Source organism: Cricetulus griseus, chromosome X (genome assembly GCF_003668045.3).
Source record: "Cricetulus griseus strain 17A/GY chromosome X, alternate assembly CriGri-PICRH-1.0, whole genome shotgun sequence".
Classification (NCBI taxonomy): Eukaryota; Metazoa; Chordata; class Mammalia; order Rodentia; family Cricetidae; genus Cricetulus; species Cricetulus griseus.
In genome coordinates, this window is record NC_048604.1 from 20,862,257 (window position 1) to 20,878,217 (window position 15,961).

General features: G+C 41.7%; 1 protein-coding gene across 4 annotated transcripts in view; it reads right to left on the bottom strand.

Annotated features, from left to right (window-relative positions):
* Nucleotides 1-4,935, bottom strand: part of Slc25a14 (solute carrier family 25 member 14) — a 38,872-nt gene extending 33,937 nt beyond the window's left edge. Inside the window, exons 1-2 of one of the 4 annotated variants that reach the window (XM_035450115.1) lie at nt 4,787-4,916; nt 4,490-4,656 (exon numbers count right to left, since the gene is read on the bottom strand). Coding sequence is in view for 3 of the 4 variants with exons in the window: in XM_027433508.2 (XP_027289309.1) it covers nt 4,787-4,918 (132 nt within the window). In the remaining variant the exon portion in view is untranslated. Of the gene's footprint in view, nt 1-4,410; nt 4,657-4,786 lie in introns of all 4 variants that reach the window. The other 3 variants (XM_027433510.2, XM_027433509.2, XM_027433508.2) reach the window with 3 other exon arrangements.
* Between the last annotated feature and the right edge of the window lie 11,026 nt (nt 4,936-15,961).

Sequence of the window (15,961 nt, forward strand, 5' to 3'; positions counted from 1 at the left end):
AAGAATCTCAGATTGCCTAGAAATATTTCCTTCTTTTTCAGAGCTTCAAAGTATGTATACTTCCTGATTTAAAAAGAGTTTACAGTCAAAAAGGAATACTCTGAAATCAGATCATCTAACATTGAATCATGGCTCCAGATTTGTATCTTGACTATCACTTACTAGCTGTGGCTCTGGGAAAGTTATTCAATCATTATCTGCCTCCATTTTCTGAAACCGATGCTGATATCATAGGGTTGCTGTATTGTATACAAATAATACATATTTAACACCCAGAAAAATCCCTGAAACTTTGTTCAATAAGTTACCTAGTTATTACTACACTGCTGAATTTACATTTTTAATAGATAGCATTTGCCGGCCATCTTCCCCTTGCCAATTTGGGTTAGCACTGTTGAGCCACTGTCTGTTCTTAAAGGAAACAGCATTTTTATTTACTTTTTACAAAAGTAATTCTCTGAAACAAAGCAAAGAGCAATTTTCCCGAGAGGCTAGCAAGTATGAAGATAAATGTCTTAGTTCCATACTACAAAAATAATTGTGGAAGCTTCCATTCAAACATAGTATATATTACATATGTGAAAGATGTTCCTCTTGGGGGAAAGTTCATTAAAACTCTAAAGAGAAAAGTTGGAAATTTTAGGAAAAACAGGACTATGGCATACCTCTTAAATTTATAAGAAAAATAAATTTTAAGTCAGACATGGTAGCACATGCCTGTAATTCCAGTAGTTCAAAGTCATCCTCTCCTACATAGGGAGTTTGAGACCAGCCTGACCTATATAAGACCCTGTCTCCAAAAGAACACACACAAAAGAGGGGCGGGGAACACTCTCTGGTGTCAAATGTAGAGATTTCCCTAAATAGCCTTTGATATTTCAAATGTCTGCTGTGCTCTCCCCCGGACTTTTCCTTTACAACTTCATGCATCCTTTCTCAGTACAGAAAAAAATATTCTACCACAACTTTAGTAGCTACTACTCCATGTTCTAAAAAATATTTAGTGTTTTACTATTATTTCTGTGTGTATATAAGTGTTTGCTTATGTGTATGTCTCAGCACCCCATGCATGCCTGATGAGCACAAAGGCCAGAAGAGGGTGTTTGATCCCCTGGAACTGGTTGCAGATGGTTGTGAGCTGCCATGTGGGTGTTGGAACTTGAACCTGGGGCCTCTGCCAGAGCAGCTACTGCTCTTAATAGCTAAGCCCTCTCCTCCGGCCCTCTACCCAATCTTTTTTTTTGGTTTTTGAGACAGGGTTTCTCTGTGTAGCTTTGGAGCCTATCCTGGCACTCGCTCTGGGGACCAGGCTGGCCTCAAACTCACAGAGATCCGCCTGCCTCTGCCTCCTGAGTGCTGCCTCTACCCAATCTTTTAATGAGGAAAATGTGCTCAGGGTTCAGGGAGCAATACCAAATCACTAAAAGTTAGGGACAGAGTCAAACTAGAAAACAGAAAGATCAGTCACTGGATCTTAGATCAGAGGTTTTCCAAAGAAGTTTTCACAATTCAGAGGTAATAGGAAAACAAAACAAAACCTAGGCTGCTTTCTTTTTTTCAGTTTTACATATGCCATTTAAATGACTATTAAATCATATTGTTTATCCTTGGAGCACTGACAAATCACCTCTTTTACAAAAACTGATAATGGTAGTTGATAATATTTAGTCTCTTTACTTGGCAAAATAAGCATAGTGATCTGTATCTGATTCTGCTCCACCATATTTTCATTTAAATTCCATTAGTCTATAAAACTATACAAGTCTGTAGAAGACTAACTAAAACCAACACTGTCCCTTTACCACATCTCTAGTCACAGCTGATAGTAAAATCTTTCACTACAATGTTAGAAATCAAAGTCATGAAAGAAATTCTGTATCTCCTTCCATTGGACTTCACACTAGAAAAAATGTGGAGGCACACTGAACAAATTTATGGCCCCACAAAGGAGCCCGTCAAATATTTAAAGTCAGCTTTCATGTTCCTCTATTTTTCTCTTTCTCAGGCTAAATAGTCCTGATCATTTTCTTCATTCTGTATATTTTACTTCAGTTACTATAGCTGAAATCGTCTGTTTCTTTTGGGTGTCATATCATACAATTGAAACATGAAAATTCCAGCAAATGCCAGAGTCTTTTACATAAAGCTGTATACATGTATGCAAATTATGTCCCATCAATTTTGCTACAGTATCTGATGTTTTTGAGAAATTCATTTATTCACCATCTTAAATTCAGGCATAAAATGATGACTAGGGTGAGGTTTATTCTCTAGTTGTCCTATCTCTTCTCCTCTTAAATAGGTAAGATTCCCTAAAAGATGACACCATATTTCACCAAACTTTTTATAAATAGAAACTAATATAGAATGAGAACAAACATATCAAATAGTTGAGTATCTTATTATGCAACCTGTATATAAACAATTACAGAGGAAGCTACAAATGTAATTTGCTAGACATGGACAATACTATACACCTTATACAACATACTCCTGATTCCCTGATGCTCTAGACTACAAACTCTTGCTTCTTGCTTTTGTTGCAGAGAAGTGCTTAATAAAGGATCCCAACTCCTCATAAAGTTATTTTGACTTGTGGAGGCTAACGTCAGTTTTGGATGAAATGACAGAAGTCATATCTAAATAACAATATAAATACAGTACCCTAAATATTTTTATTATATAAAGAAACTTGTCTTCAGAATTTGCACATCTATCCTTTGAATCTGACTGAGGAAATCTTGATAGCATAGCAAGTAACAATAAAAATACCCTAAATCCATATTATATAGCTCCTACACTTACTTCACAGCCTGGACAGGAAATTCTGGGTGACCTTCTTGGTTTCTCATTTAAGAAAGAGTAGGTATTAGAAATTCTCATGTTTGTAAGGGTGCCTAAAGCTATATGTTAAAGCCGGGTGTTGGTGGTGTATGCCTTTAATCTCAGCACTCGGGAGGCAGAGGCGGGCGGATCTCTTCGAGTTCGAGACCAGCCTGGTCTACAAGAGCAAGTGCCAGGATAGGCTCCAAAGCTACACAGAGAAACCCTGTCTTGAAAAACAAAAACAAAAAAAAGCTATATGTTAAAAGCATACTAAATACTCAAACCTGGAAAGTCGGGTTAGAGAGATGGTTCAGAGGTTAAGAGCACTGGCTGTTCTTCCAGAGGACCTGAGTTCAATTCCCAGCACCCATGTGGTGGCTCCCAACCATCTGTAATGAGATCTGGTGCCCTCTTCTAGTTTATAGGCATTTATGCAGAACACTATATATAATAAATAAATCTTAAAGAATGAGGTATTGAAGAAAAAATCCTGCAATGTCTATGAATATAATTGGTCATGCTTCTAAAAATCACAGCCTGAAAAAAAATGACAGCCTGGTGTGGTGATGCGTATCTGTTAAGTTCGAAGCCACCCTGGTCTACAGAGTGAGTTCCAGGACTGCTAGGGCTACACTGAGAAACCCTGTCTTGAAAAAATGAAAAACAAAAGATAAATAAATAAAATCACAGAAATATATTTTAATATAGAGAGTATTTGCCATTCCACCTATCTTCCCTGGACAATCATCTGGTGCAAGAAATTAAATATTAGAGAAAAATGAAGTGTTAAACTGTATAGCAATCTATAAGAACAAGGAGAGCATGGGAAAGAAAACAATAGGCATGCATTTGAATCATTTGGAAAAGCTGTTGGAATCGAGAAAACTTAAATTGGGTCTCAACAATGAGCAGACTAGGGGAGGAGGGGGGAAGGGACCTGGGATTGACATGTAAAATAATTTTCTTTCTAATAAAATTTTTAAAAAAACAATGAGAAGACTGACTGTGGGCAGGAGCAGGAAAGGAAGATATCTGGGAGGGGTGAACAGGATGGCCAAAGGTGAAAACCTACACAATCTTGTGGAGGTAGGGATCAATATACTTTGTACTGAGACAGAAATGAAACCGAGGACACAATATGCTTGTCGGCTAAACAAGCAAAGGGATGTTAAAGGAAGACTAGTTGTATTAATAGGGAAGTGAATGAAGCTAATAGTCTTTTAATTGTCTATTAGGGACTACAAGCACAGAAAAGAATGCTGATTAGCAATGGGGCTAATTTGTTAGATGGCGACAAAAGACACTTTATGATATAAAGAGGAGGAAAGACTTAATGTCTACTCTTAAGCATCTCTAGGGGTTGGGCAAGGAAGCACTGGTAGAAAACTATAATTGTCCGTGCTGTTACCTTGTCTGAGAAACAAAATTCATGTTGATAATAGCTGTAATCCCAATCAAGTAACCGAACTGCATTTTAATAGATCCCTTCAATGCCTCAACCTCAGGAGTGACAGGGGGAGAAAGTGATGGAGAGCGTCTCTCAACAGCCTCCCTCACACTGATACAATGGAGATGTTTGCTTACTCCGCTTACAATCACAGCCGCCGTCGCAAACTTCACCCTTAGAAAAATTAGGATTATTCCGGGAAAGATACCCATTCACCCTCTGGATAGCAGGATCTTGTCAGTTCCTCAGCTGTCAGAACGAGTTCGTAGAGAGAAAGGAGGCGCCTGAAGGAGGCGGCCTCTCAGGGGGGTCGAGGAAGCAGGTTCAATCGAAGAAGTAAAGCCACCGGTGCCAGAAGAGTTAAAGACAGGGAAGGGACACGGCTGAGGGGAGAGAGAGATCAAAGGACCATTAAGCCCCTCCCAGGCCGGGAACTTTGCCCCGCGTGGCCTGCTGCAGCCCAACCCCGCTCCCCAACGTGGAAGTCCAGGAGCTCCCCGAGCTCCCCCTCACCTGCTCAAGCTCAACAGACGACTGGAACGCGGAGGCTCCCACAGTAGGAAACAGCACCGCAGCGCCAACCCGGAAGCATTGAAAAGAACGGAAGTAACCAAGGCGTCGCCTCGGCAACAGTGGCGCAGCCATCCTAACTCCGCCCCCTCCTAGCCTGAAATGGAAGGCGCGAATGAAAGGAAACCACTAGGGTCACAAGACCAGAGTCCACACCGCTGTGATAAAGGTCGAGAGCCAGCCACCGGCCTTTCGGGAGAGGGAGCTAAGGCTTGAGAATGTGGCAGCTTCTGCAGCTAATGTGCTCACAAGAGAAGGCAGAGGCGATGCCTTGCCACCCACCCACCCACCTGGAGCTTACCAGAGAGAGCAGCCTCCAAAATGAGAGAGGGTGGGAGGGGCCTTATGTAGAGCGAGGTGGGGCAAAGGATTAAGATAAAAATGGGAGAATTTCTTTTGCCTGCTTTTGGGGGACCCTTTTCCTTCTATGGGTTGGCTTGCCGAGCCTTGATAGAAGAATTTGTGCATGGTGTTATTGTAATCTTTGCCATGTTTGGTTGCTGTCTGGAGGCCTGCCCTTTTCTGAGGGGAAACAGAGGAGCAGTGCATCTGCGGGAGGTGGGAACTGGGAGCAAGGAAGGAAAAGGGAAACTGCGGAAGGGTATATAATGGATGAGGGAAAAATAAAATATAAATACATTTTTAATAGGGAGACAAATTAAGATAAAAATGAGATCTAGGAGGTGAGCAGAATTTAGACACTGAATCCAGGCTCAGAAAGGAAAATTAGCATAAGGGAAAAAATAAGCCGCATCTACTGAATGTCAGGCAGCAATCACTGAAAAATCACATGCCTTGTACTCGAAGCCCAGAGACAGAAACTTTGGAACAAGCTGGGAACATAAAGGAGACATGAAAAGTTAAAACGAATCTGAAGAGAATAATGGAAGGGTGTACCAGTTAATCCACACCTCAAATTGAAGGGTGTACCAGTTAATCTACACCTCAAATTGGGTACAAAAGACTAAACACCAGCTTCAGACCCAAGTTCCCAGGATCACTATAAGAGAAAACTACAAACTTCTGGGTGAATCCATTAGCTAAATTATAGCTACCTCCAATTTTTTCCAATGTATCACAGTTAGAGTTACCCCAAGATCAGTTTTCACACTCACACGAGAGTTAATAATAGTGTTTATTACTTACATAAGCATAAGTTAGTTTGGCACACGGTTCTAAGAGATTTTTTTAATAAATTGATGTTTAAAATTCATTTATTCCAAAAGGATCTTCCTCATCTCGTTCACATCTACTTTTTTTCACTTAATTTTTTAAAAAGATTTATTTATTATGTATACAGTATTCTGTCTGCATGTGTACCTGTATGCCAGAAGAGGGTACCAGATCTCATTATAGATGGCTGTGGTTGCTGGGAATTGAACTCGGGTTCTCTAGAACAACAGCCAATGATCTTAAACTCTGCGCCATCTCTCCAGCCCCTTCACTTAAATTTTTTCTTCAGGCAGTACACATGATAATAGATGATATTATGGAGGTAGGGGATAATTTTGGCTCCTTATCTTTTGTGATTGTAATTATTGTTTTGTGAAAAAATAGAACTTTTCATAAAAATAAAATGTTTATCTTTTTTCTTTTATTGTGGCAAAATGTGTTATTTTATAGTAATTTGGAGGAGGGTGTAGTGTCACATGTCTTTAATCCCAGCACTCAAGAGGCACAGGCAGGTGGATCTCTGTGATTTCAAGTTCAAGAACAGCCAAGGCTGTTACACAGAGAAAACCCATCTCAAAAAAAAAATCGAGAATAATTTTGACTTACAGCAAAGTTATAAAGATACTATAGTGTTCTCTCATCAGCTTCTCAAATTGTTAAGATTTCCATAACTTGGCATGCTAATCAAAAGCAAGATACTTCTGTGATATAACACTATTAGCTAAACTATAGATATTCTCACTTCTCCAGCTTTTACATCAATTTCTTTGAACCACTAGTGCCCAATTCAGGACACTATATTGCAACTCTCTCTCTCTCTCTCTCTCTCTCTCTCTCTCTCTCTCTCTCTCTCTCTCTCTCTCTCCTTTTCCTCTTCCTCCTCCTTTTATTAAAAAACAGATTTTTTTCTCACATAATATATCCTGATTGTGGTTTTCCCTCCCCTCCCTCTACTCCTCCCAGTTCCTCCCAATCTCCCCTGCCATCCAGATCCGCCCCCTTTTTGTCTCTCATTAGAAAACAAGCAGGCTTCTAAAGGGATAACATAATTAATATAATGAGATAAAACAAAAACTAACACATAGGTGTCCTGACCCGCAGGACATCAACCTGGGGCAAGAGAGTCAGGGATAGGGAATGGGGACAAGAGACGCAGAAAGAACAACCACAAGACAGGATTCTGATCAAGTGGAAAACTTTATTTTTCTCAGGCTAGTTTATATAGTCAGTAGAGCAGGCTATGGGGAGGAGTAGAAAGGGTTGTTTGTGCACCAGGTGTTAGTGTAGGCAGGATATTAGGAAGCCACAAAGAGGATGTTTGGCAGGGTAAAGAGTTCATGAGTTAAAGCTCTAGGAAGGGTTGCCTAGGTGACTGAGCCTGTGAGTGGAGGACTGGGTCTTGAACTGAGGTTCTAAGGAGCTGCTATGTAAACGTTAATATACAACTATGTGGCTGGCCAAGAATGGCCTAGGATCTCATGCCAAGCCCTGAGAGCTTTGGCTCCCAACACATAGGAATTGGACAAAAATAAACAGAAGGAGAGACCAAGAGACAGAACAAGAAAGAGACCTACTCCTCTGCACACTCCGGAATCCATAAAAACAATAGACTGGAAGCTATAATATAGAACAGAGGACATGGTGCAGACATGCACAGGCCTTGTGCATAGTTGCAGATAATTTGCCCTTGCCAGAGCAGGTTTAGCCACTGACAGCCTAACACCAGGATATCCACATTGCATTGTAGGGGGTAAAAAAACCTCTCTCTGTAGTGGAGGAGGGTAGAGTAGAAAGGACCAGGAGGGTGACAAAGAGGGAGGGAGGCAACTAGTGCTTCTCTTGCCAGTACTTCCGCCCCATTTGTTCTCCTCCCAGTTTTGCTGCCCTGCCAGGACTGGCCTGCCCTAGACCTTGACTAGCTTGGGCGTCCTAAGCTGTCAGCTCCCCTGAGCTCCCAGAAGCATAGGAGCATGTCTGAGCCATGTGCACCTGCAGAGGGGTGTGTGTGTGTGTGTGTGTGTGTGTGTGTGTGTGTGTGTGTTCTCCCATTTCCAGAGAACCAAAGAGACACAGGATCAAAGCGCCTCTTGTCCACTTGTAGCATGCCCTCCCTCCCACCCCAATGCTCCATGAACACACCTATCAGTGGGAATGTTTGCCCTTAGTGCAATAACCAGCTAATTGAATGAAGTTCCCTGGCCTATAGAAACAGACCTGCCTTCCCCCGTTACCACCAGTGGTCCCTTTGCCCAGCATGGGCCCTTGGATAAGCGAAGACAAAGCTGCCAGTCCCTCAGAAAAGTGAGGGTGACCCTTTTCTTCAATGAAGTTGGTTTCATTACCAGCCTCAAATGCCTCCAAAGTTAGAAAAGCTCCAATTTTACCCTGTAGTCCCCAGTTTGCTTCTGCCACCTGCTGGAAGGAAGTAGGCAGCTGCAAAGCGAGCACCGGGGAGCCTCCAGAGACTCTAAGGGCCTAGTTAGTCAGTGACTGGAGAACAAAGTCCTCAATAAAGGCTTCCAGGGCTCTCTGTAAAGCAGTGTAGACGAATGCCCCCTAAAGAGAACGGAGCTGTAGAAAGGGACGACACTCCCCCACTCCCTCCTGGAGCCTCCCAAAAGCAGACCAGGAAGCAAGCATAGCTGCTGTCCAGGTTAGAAATGTTTGTCATCCTATTCTCCTTTCCTCATGGAAGCTCAGACACAGGGAGGCTGAGCCCTAAAAGCCTCAGAAAGATGTTTACCTCACAGAACGGAGGAATGAGGGTCCTTGGTCAGATTGGATGTGGTGCCCAGTGTTTCAATTTCACAAGGCAAAGTGGGCTTTAAGTTTCCAAACCCAGCTGGGCGTTGATGGCGCATTCCTTTAATCCCAGCACTCGGGAGGCAGAGGCAGGTGGATCTCTGTGAGTTCAAGGCCAGCCTGGTCTACAAGAGCTAGTTCCAGGACACCCTCCAAAGCTACACAGAGAAACCCTGTCTCGGAAAAAAAAAAAAAGTTTCCAAACCCAGTGCTCATTCAATTCCCCATTCCTTCAGTACATCCCAATATGACTTGGGGCCGCAGGATAAAACAGCAAGAAGAAAATGGATCAGAAACACTCCTCTTCATTCTACTGAGAAGAAGCCCTACCGTTCTGACACTGGTTCTGTAGTTGGCCTGAGGAAGGCTCTTCAAACAGAGCAGAGAGGAGCCGACTTCAAAACTGTTCAATTCAAAAATGGAAGTAAGAATTTCCCAGAGATAGCCGGGCGTTGGTGGCACATGCCTTTAATCCCAGCACTCAGGAGGCAGAGGCAGGCGGATCTCTGTGAGTTCGAGGCCAGCCTGGTCTCCAGAGCCCGTGCCAGGATAGGCTCCAAAGTTACACAGAAAGACCCTGTCTCGAAAAAACAAAACAAAACAAAAAGAAAAAAAAATTCCCAGAGACAAGCAGTCAATTTTGGGGTCCGTGGATGCGGTTTAGACTTAAAAGGACTCTGCAGAAGAGACATTGCTGAGTAAGAAGGCACACCTAGAGTAGTAAGTTGAAAGGAAAAAGGCAAGGTTTGAGGACAATGACAAGGCAAAAAGCCGCTTGAACTCTGGGTTGCAATATAATGGAAATTATTTCAGATTCTTTCTTTCTCTTTTTCTTTTTGTTCTTTGAGACAGTGTTTCACGGTACTTCCCTGAAACTTGCTCTGTAGACCAGCAGGCTGGCCTGGAACTCACAGAGATCCACCTGCCTCTGCTTCCTGAGTGCTGGATAAAAGGGGTGTGCCAGCCCAGCTGGAAATGATTTCTTACAACCCAGAGTTGTTCAGTGTGTGTGTGGGGGGGCAATTGTAGCTAAAGATTTCTGTGATGATGTCAATGGTTAAACCATGACCCAGTATCAGACACTATCATAGCCACCCCCACCCAGTTCATTAGTATCACATACTTGCTTGAGTACATAGAGTTCCAATATAAATGAATTAGCATAATCCCAGTTCAAGAAACCTGAATAGTTACACTCCAGGCTATTGTTTAGCTATGATACAATTGAGGCCAATGAGAGTTGGTTTTAGGAAAGTTTTTTATATTCTTCTGGGGGAATGTGCTGGCTATTTTTATGTCAACTGACACAAGTTAGATAAAGTCATTGGAGAGGAAGGTGCACCAATTGAGAGAAATGCCTCTATAGAATCCTGTAGGGCATTTCTTAATTAGTGATTGATGGGAAGGTCCATCACATTGTGGGCGGGGCTGAGGGTCCTGGGTGCTATAAGAAAGCAGGCTGAAGAATTTTGAGTCAGGTGTAGATTAGAAGAAAAGGCATATGACAGGTAGGATTTTAGTTGGGGGGGGTGGTAGAGAAGGAAGGGAGGGAGAAGGGAACTGGGATCCTCATGTAATCTTGTAATTCAAATATATAAAAATAAAAAAATAAAACACACACACAAAAAGAAAGAAAGCAGGCTGAGCAAGCCATAGGGAGCAAGCAGCACCCCCCCCCCATGACCTCTGCATCAGCATCTGCCTCCAGGTTCCTGCCTTGTTTGAGTATCTATCCTGACTTCCTTCAATGATGAATGGTAATGATGAAAGGTAAGTCGAACAAACCCTTTACTCCCCAAGTTGCTTTGGAGATGGTGTTTCATCACAGCAATAGCCCTAACTTGCACAAGGAGTTTTAGAAGCAACTAACTCTTTTACATGTATTCAGAGAAAAAGGGGGCCCTGAGGCTGTGGGCAGCCATCTTTCAGCCACAAGGAAAGGCAAAGTAAAATTAAACAGACATTTAAAAAGGATACACAGAAAGAAAATCTCCTTTGATGCCCCTATTGAGCCCCCAAATAAAAAAATTTCTGAATACAGTCTACATTTACTGATTATGTCATCAGAATTTGAGGTTTCTGTTACTTATAATACAGTGTTTCTAACTCATATAGGTCCAATGACAAATAATTTTTTATAATAAAGACCCAAACATGAAATAAGTATATGTATTGAATAGGTTTTAAGGGTTCCACAATCAGTGGTATAACTCCACAGCTCAGTGATGAGGCTACAGGGAAGACCCCAGTAGGAGGCGACATATAATCTGATCTGTTTTTCAGAGGAATGAGTTGTCACCCTTGCCAGACAACTAATTCAGAAGAAACACCCACTTGCTCAAATCCTCAGTCATGGCAGCTCCTATGGGGAACTAGCTGGTGATGTGTTTTCATATTTATTGTGACCCATAATTATTTCTTTATACTTCCTTCTCCTTGTTCTACATCAAACTCCTTGAGGTTAGGGCTGTCAGGCAGCATTGCTATACCATTCAGTGAACAAATAGGACACTCCAAAAATCAGAGTTAGGATAAAAGCTATCAGTCTTTTGACATATGCTGTTTGGGGGTTTTTGGATGTTTGTTTCATGCTCTAATGCAGCCTTTGTATGCATTATTTTGATGGGTGGATATAATATTATTCCCACCAATATAATTCCTATAGTAACTGCCTACTTGGTGCTAGAAGGAACAATATGATGTTTAAAAAATGGTTTAAAAACAATCAGATTCTTCAGTTCATGGCATACCAATCACAGCTGAATGCTCACTATTTTCCTCTATCAGGCAGCAAGAATATACCACTTACACAGTTTCCTTATAGAATTACTTACTTTTTATAATTATTCACATTGTTAGATATGAGGAGTTCTCTAGAACCTATTAACATTCATATTTATTTTTAAGATCAAATTCACCTAACATACAAAGAACTGATTTACAGTGTTCAATTCAGTGGCATGAAATATTTTCATTATGCTAGACATCCATCACCTCTCTGAGGTTTAAAATCCATTTATTATCATAGGAACAATTCCTGCTCACTAAGCAATCACTCCACATTCACCCTCCACCCACACCCTGGCAACCACTAATGTGCTTGTCTCTATGGATACAACTATTCTGAATACATGGTATTTTTAAACAGCAGATAGCATGTGATTTTGTATCTGGCTTCTTCATTTTAGTACTATTATTTCAAGGCTTACCTGTGTTGTACCATTTACTGGGACTTCATTCCATTTTCAGGCTAAATAATATCCCATTTATGAATTAATCACATGCCCCATGGAATGCCATGAGGTAAAAATAGTATTTTCACATAGCAAAGAAGGATTTTGCAACACACCTCTTAATACAAATATGAATCACTACAAAATAGACCAAAGACTTAATATAAGAACCCAGTCACAAAAAGAAAAACATGGTATGTACCCACTCATATGTGGATTTTAGACATAGAGTAAAGGAGTAACAGCCTACCATCTGCACTGCCAGAGAAGCTAGGAAACAAGGAGGACCCTAAGACAGACATACATGGTCCCCCGGAGAAGGAGAAAGAGACAAGATCTCCTGAGCTAATTGGGAGCATGGGGGGAAGAGGGAGTTGGGAGAAAGAGAAGGAGAGAAGAGGAGGTGTGAGGAGGACATGAGAGAGCAGGAAGATATAGTCAGGGGAAGAATAGAAAAGATCAAGAAAAGAGATAGTACAATAGAGGGAGCTACTGTAGGTTTAAAAAGAATTCTGGCACCAGGAAAATGTCCAGACATCTACAAAGTTGACAGCAACTAACAATCTAAGCAATAGTCGAGAAGCTACCCTAAATGCCCTTCTCTGATAGTGAGATTGATGACTACCTTATATGCCATCCTAGAGCCTTCATCCAGTAGCTGATAGAAGCAGAAGCAGAGAAACCCACAGCTAAACACTGAGCTGAACTTTGGAATCCACTTGCAGAGAGGAAGGGGTGATGAGCAAAGGGGTCAAGACCAGGCTGGAGAAACCCACAGAAAAAGCTGACCTGAACAAGGGGGAGCTCATGGACCCCAGACTGATAGCTGGGACACCAGCATAGGACTGTCCCAGACCCCCTGAACGTGGATGTCAGTTTGGAGGTCTGGGCAATCTATGGCACCTCTATTAGTGGATCACTATTTATCCCTAGTATAAGAATGGACTTTGGGAGCCCACTCCACATAGAGGGATACTCTCTCAGCCTAGACACACAGGGGAGGGTCTAGGCCCTGCTCCAAATTATATGACAGACTTTTAAGATCCCCCAGGGAACGTGTTTGGGCTGGACAGATGGCTCAGAGGTTAAGAACACTGACTGCTCTTCCAGAGGTCCTGAGTTCAATTCCCAGCCACCACATGGTAGCTCACAACCATCTGTAATGAGATCTGGTACCCTCTTCTGTCATGTGCATACATGCAGGCAAAACACTGTATTCATAATAAATAGATCTTAAAAAAATAATAGAAAAAGCTGGGCAGTAGTGGCACACACCTTCAATCCCAGCACTCAGGAGGCAGAGGCAGGTGGATATCTGTGAGTTCAAGGCCAGCCTGGTCTACAAGAGTGAGTGCCAGGACAGGCTCCAAAGCTACAGAGAATCCCTGTCTCGAAAAACCAATAAATAAATAAATGAAATGAAAGTGTTTGAATTGGAGCTCACAGTTCCAGAAGGTTTCAGTCAATGACCAACACAGCAGGTAGCATGGCATCAAGCAGAGAAACCCTGTCTCGAAAACCAAACCAAACCAAAACAAAACAAAGAATACACAATGGAAAGCATCACCCATACACTAGACCAAGCAAAAGAAAAAACGTCAAGGATCTAAGGGAAGATCTAAGGGAAGAACTGACTACACTCAATAAAGAGAAAAGTAGGGGCTTGATGAGGAATATACTGTGTATGTTTATCTTATTGATTGTTAAATAAAATACTGTTTGGCCAATGAGACAGCAAGTAGACAGGACTAGGAGTCAAAGAGGATTCTGGGAAATGTAGTAGAGAAGTGGTGATCCAGGCAGGAAGTGACATAGCAAGGAGACTCATATTTAAGCGAAGGAGAAACAGGAAGGGTCCCCTTTTCCCCTTCCTCCTCCAGCAGCACAATGTGATCCACCAGCAAGGAGGGACACCAATAAGGCGATAAGATAAGTCTTATAAAATATATAGATTTATTATTATTTATTTATTTATGATAATTAAGACTGAGCTAACAGATGAGGAATCCTAGTCATTGGCCAAGCAGCATTGTACCTAATATGTCTCTGTATTATTTTGTCCATCCACGCAGCAGGCAGAACTCGGGCGGCTGGCCAGAGACCGCCCATGAGGCAGTGGGGCTCAGGCGGCTTTTGGCGGAAAGATTTATTGTAACAAGAATGCCCTAATTATTACAACAAGAGAGTTTTAGAGCTGATTCACAAATTTAGCAAAATAGAATATAAAGTCAACAGTCAAAAATCAATAGCTTTTCTATGCACCAATAATCAATTCACTGAGAAAGAAGTTAGAAAAATAAATCTTATTCACAATAATCTTCAAAACAATAAAATCCATAGTAAAAAAAAAAAAGAAACTTAATCAAGTGGGAGAGAGACTTCCACAAAGAAAATTATAAAGCACTGTTGTTGGATTTTCCTTTACTCTAGCCCCACGTTGGAACACCAAAATGTTGTGAGTTATTTTTACTCTTTGTTCTTTGAGGGGCCCGCCACCCAGCTCCCAAATAAATCACATGCAAGCTTATACTTTCTTATAAATGCCCAGCCTTAGCTTGGCTTATTTTTTGCCAGCTTTTCTTAATTTAAACTTTCCCGACTCTCTTTTGCCTATGAGCTTTTTCCTTTGCTTCTGTATATCTTACTTTCAGTCTTACTCCATGGCTGGCTGGGTGGCTGGGTGGCTGACCCCCAACATCTTCCTCTCCTTGTTCTCTTTTGCTCCCTCTCTTCTCTTCACAGATTTCTTCTATTTATTCTCTCTGCCTGCCAGCCCTGCCTACCTTTTTCCTGGCCAGCTACTACCGATCATTCAGGTTGGGTATGTGCTCTATAACCATCAGGTGTTATAGACAGGCACTGTAACACAGCTTCACAGAGGTAAACAAATACAACATAAAAGAATGCAACACATCTTTGCATCATTAAAACAAATGTTCTACAACATGAACAAATGTAACACAACTTAAAATAATTTTTTACAACAAAGCACTGAAGATAAAAATTGAAGACATGATATGTGGTGACACACGTCTTTAATTCCAGCACTGGGAAGGCAAAGGTGGACAGTTTTCTGTCAATCTGAGGCCAGACTGGCCTACTGTAGCACAAATTTTAATCAATATTAATAATAAAAACTCAGAGTCACTCAGGGGGTGAAAGCCGAAAAATCAGAGAACCAAAGCAGCCAGCCACTAGAAAGTTCTTACCTCTACCAAGGCTCTGACCAAAGGGATGATCCTGTTCTCAGACTGCCTCCTCAGACTGCCACCTCAGACTGCTTCAGACTAACTGCTGCCTCAGACTAACTGTCTCCTACTGCCTAATATTCCGCTCTCTGACTGGCCATATCACTCTTGTCTCCACCTCCTTAACGCTGGGATTTCCTTTGTGTGATCTTTGTATCTCTTTTAGACTGGATCAATTTCGTGTAGCCCAAGGTGACCTTGAATTCACAGAGATTGTCCGTGTCTGCCTCCTGAGTGCTGGGATTAAAGGTATGCACCACCACTGCCTGTCCTCTGTGGCTAACTAATGTGGCTGCTGGGATTAAAGGTGTGTACCACCCCTGCCTGGCCTCTATGGCTGACTAGCTTGACTAGCTTTGCACTCTGATCTTCAGGCAAGCTTTATTTGTTAGATCACAAACAAAATATCACCACAGTCTGCAAAGCGAACTCCAGGCCAGATAGGCATTATGTAGTGAGACCCTGTCTCAAAAAAATTTTTGAAGACCATCCTAAAAGGTGAAAATGACTGGCTATATTAATGGATCAGCATATATTTTTTAAATGGCCATATTCCTGAAAGTGATCAGAAATTCAAGACACAGTGACTTTAGGGTCAGACTGGCTTCAGTGAGACTCCAACTCTGACAAATTAATTAATTTATTAAAATGTATGTATATAT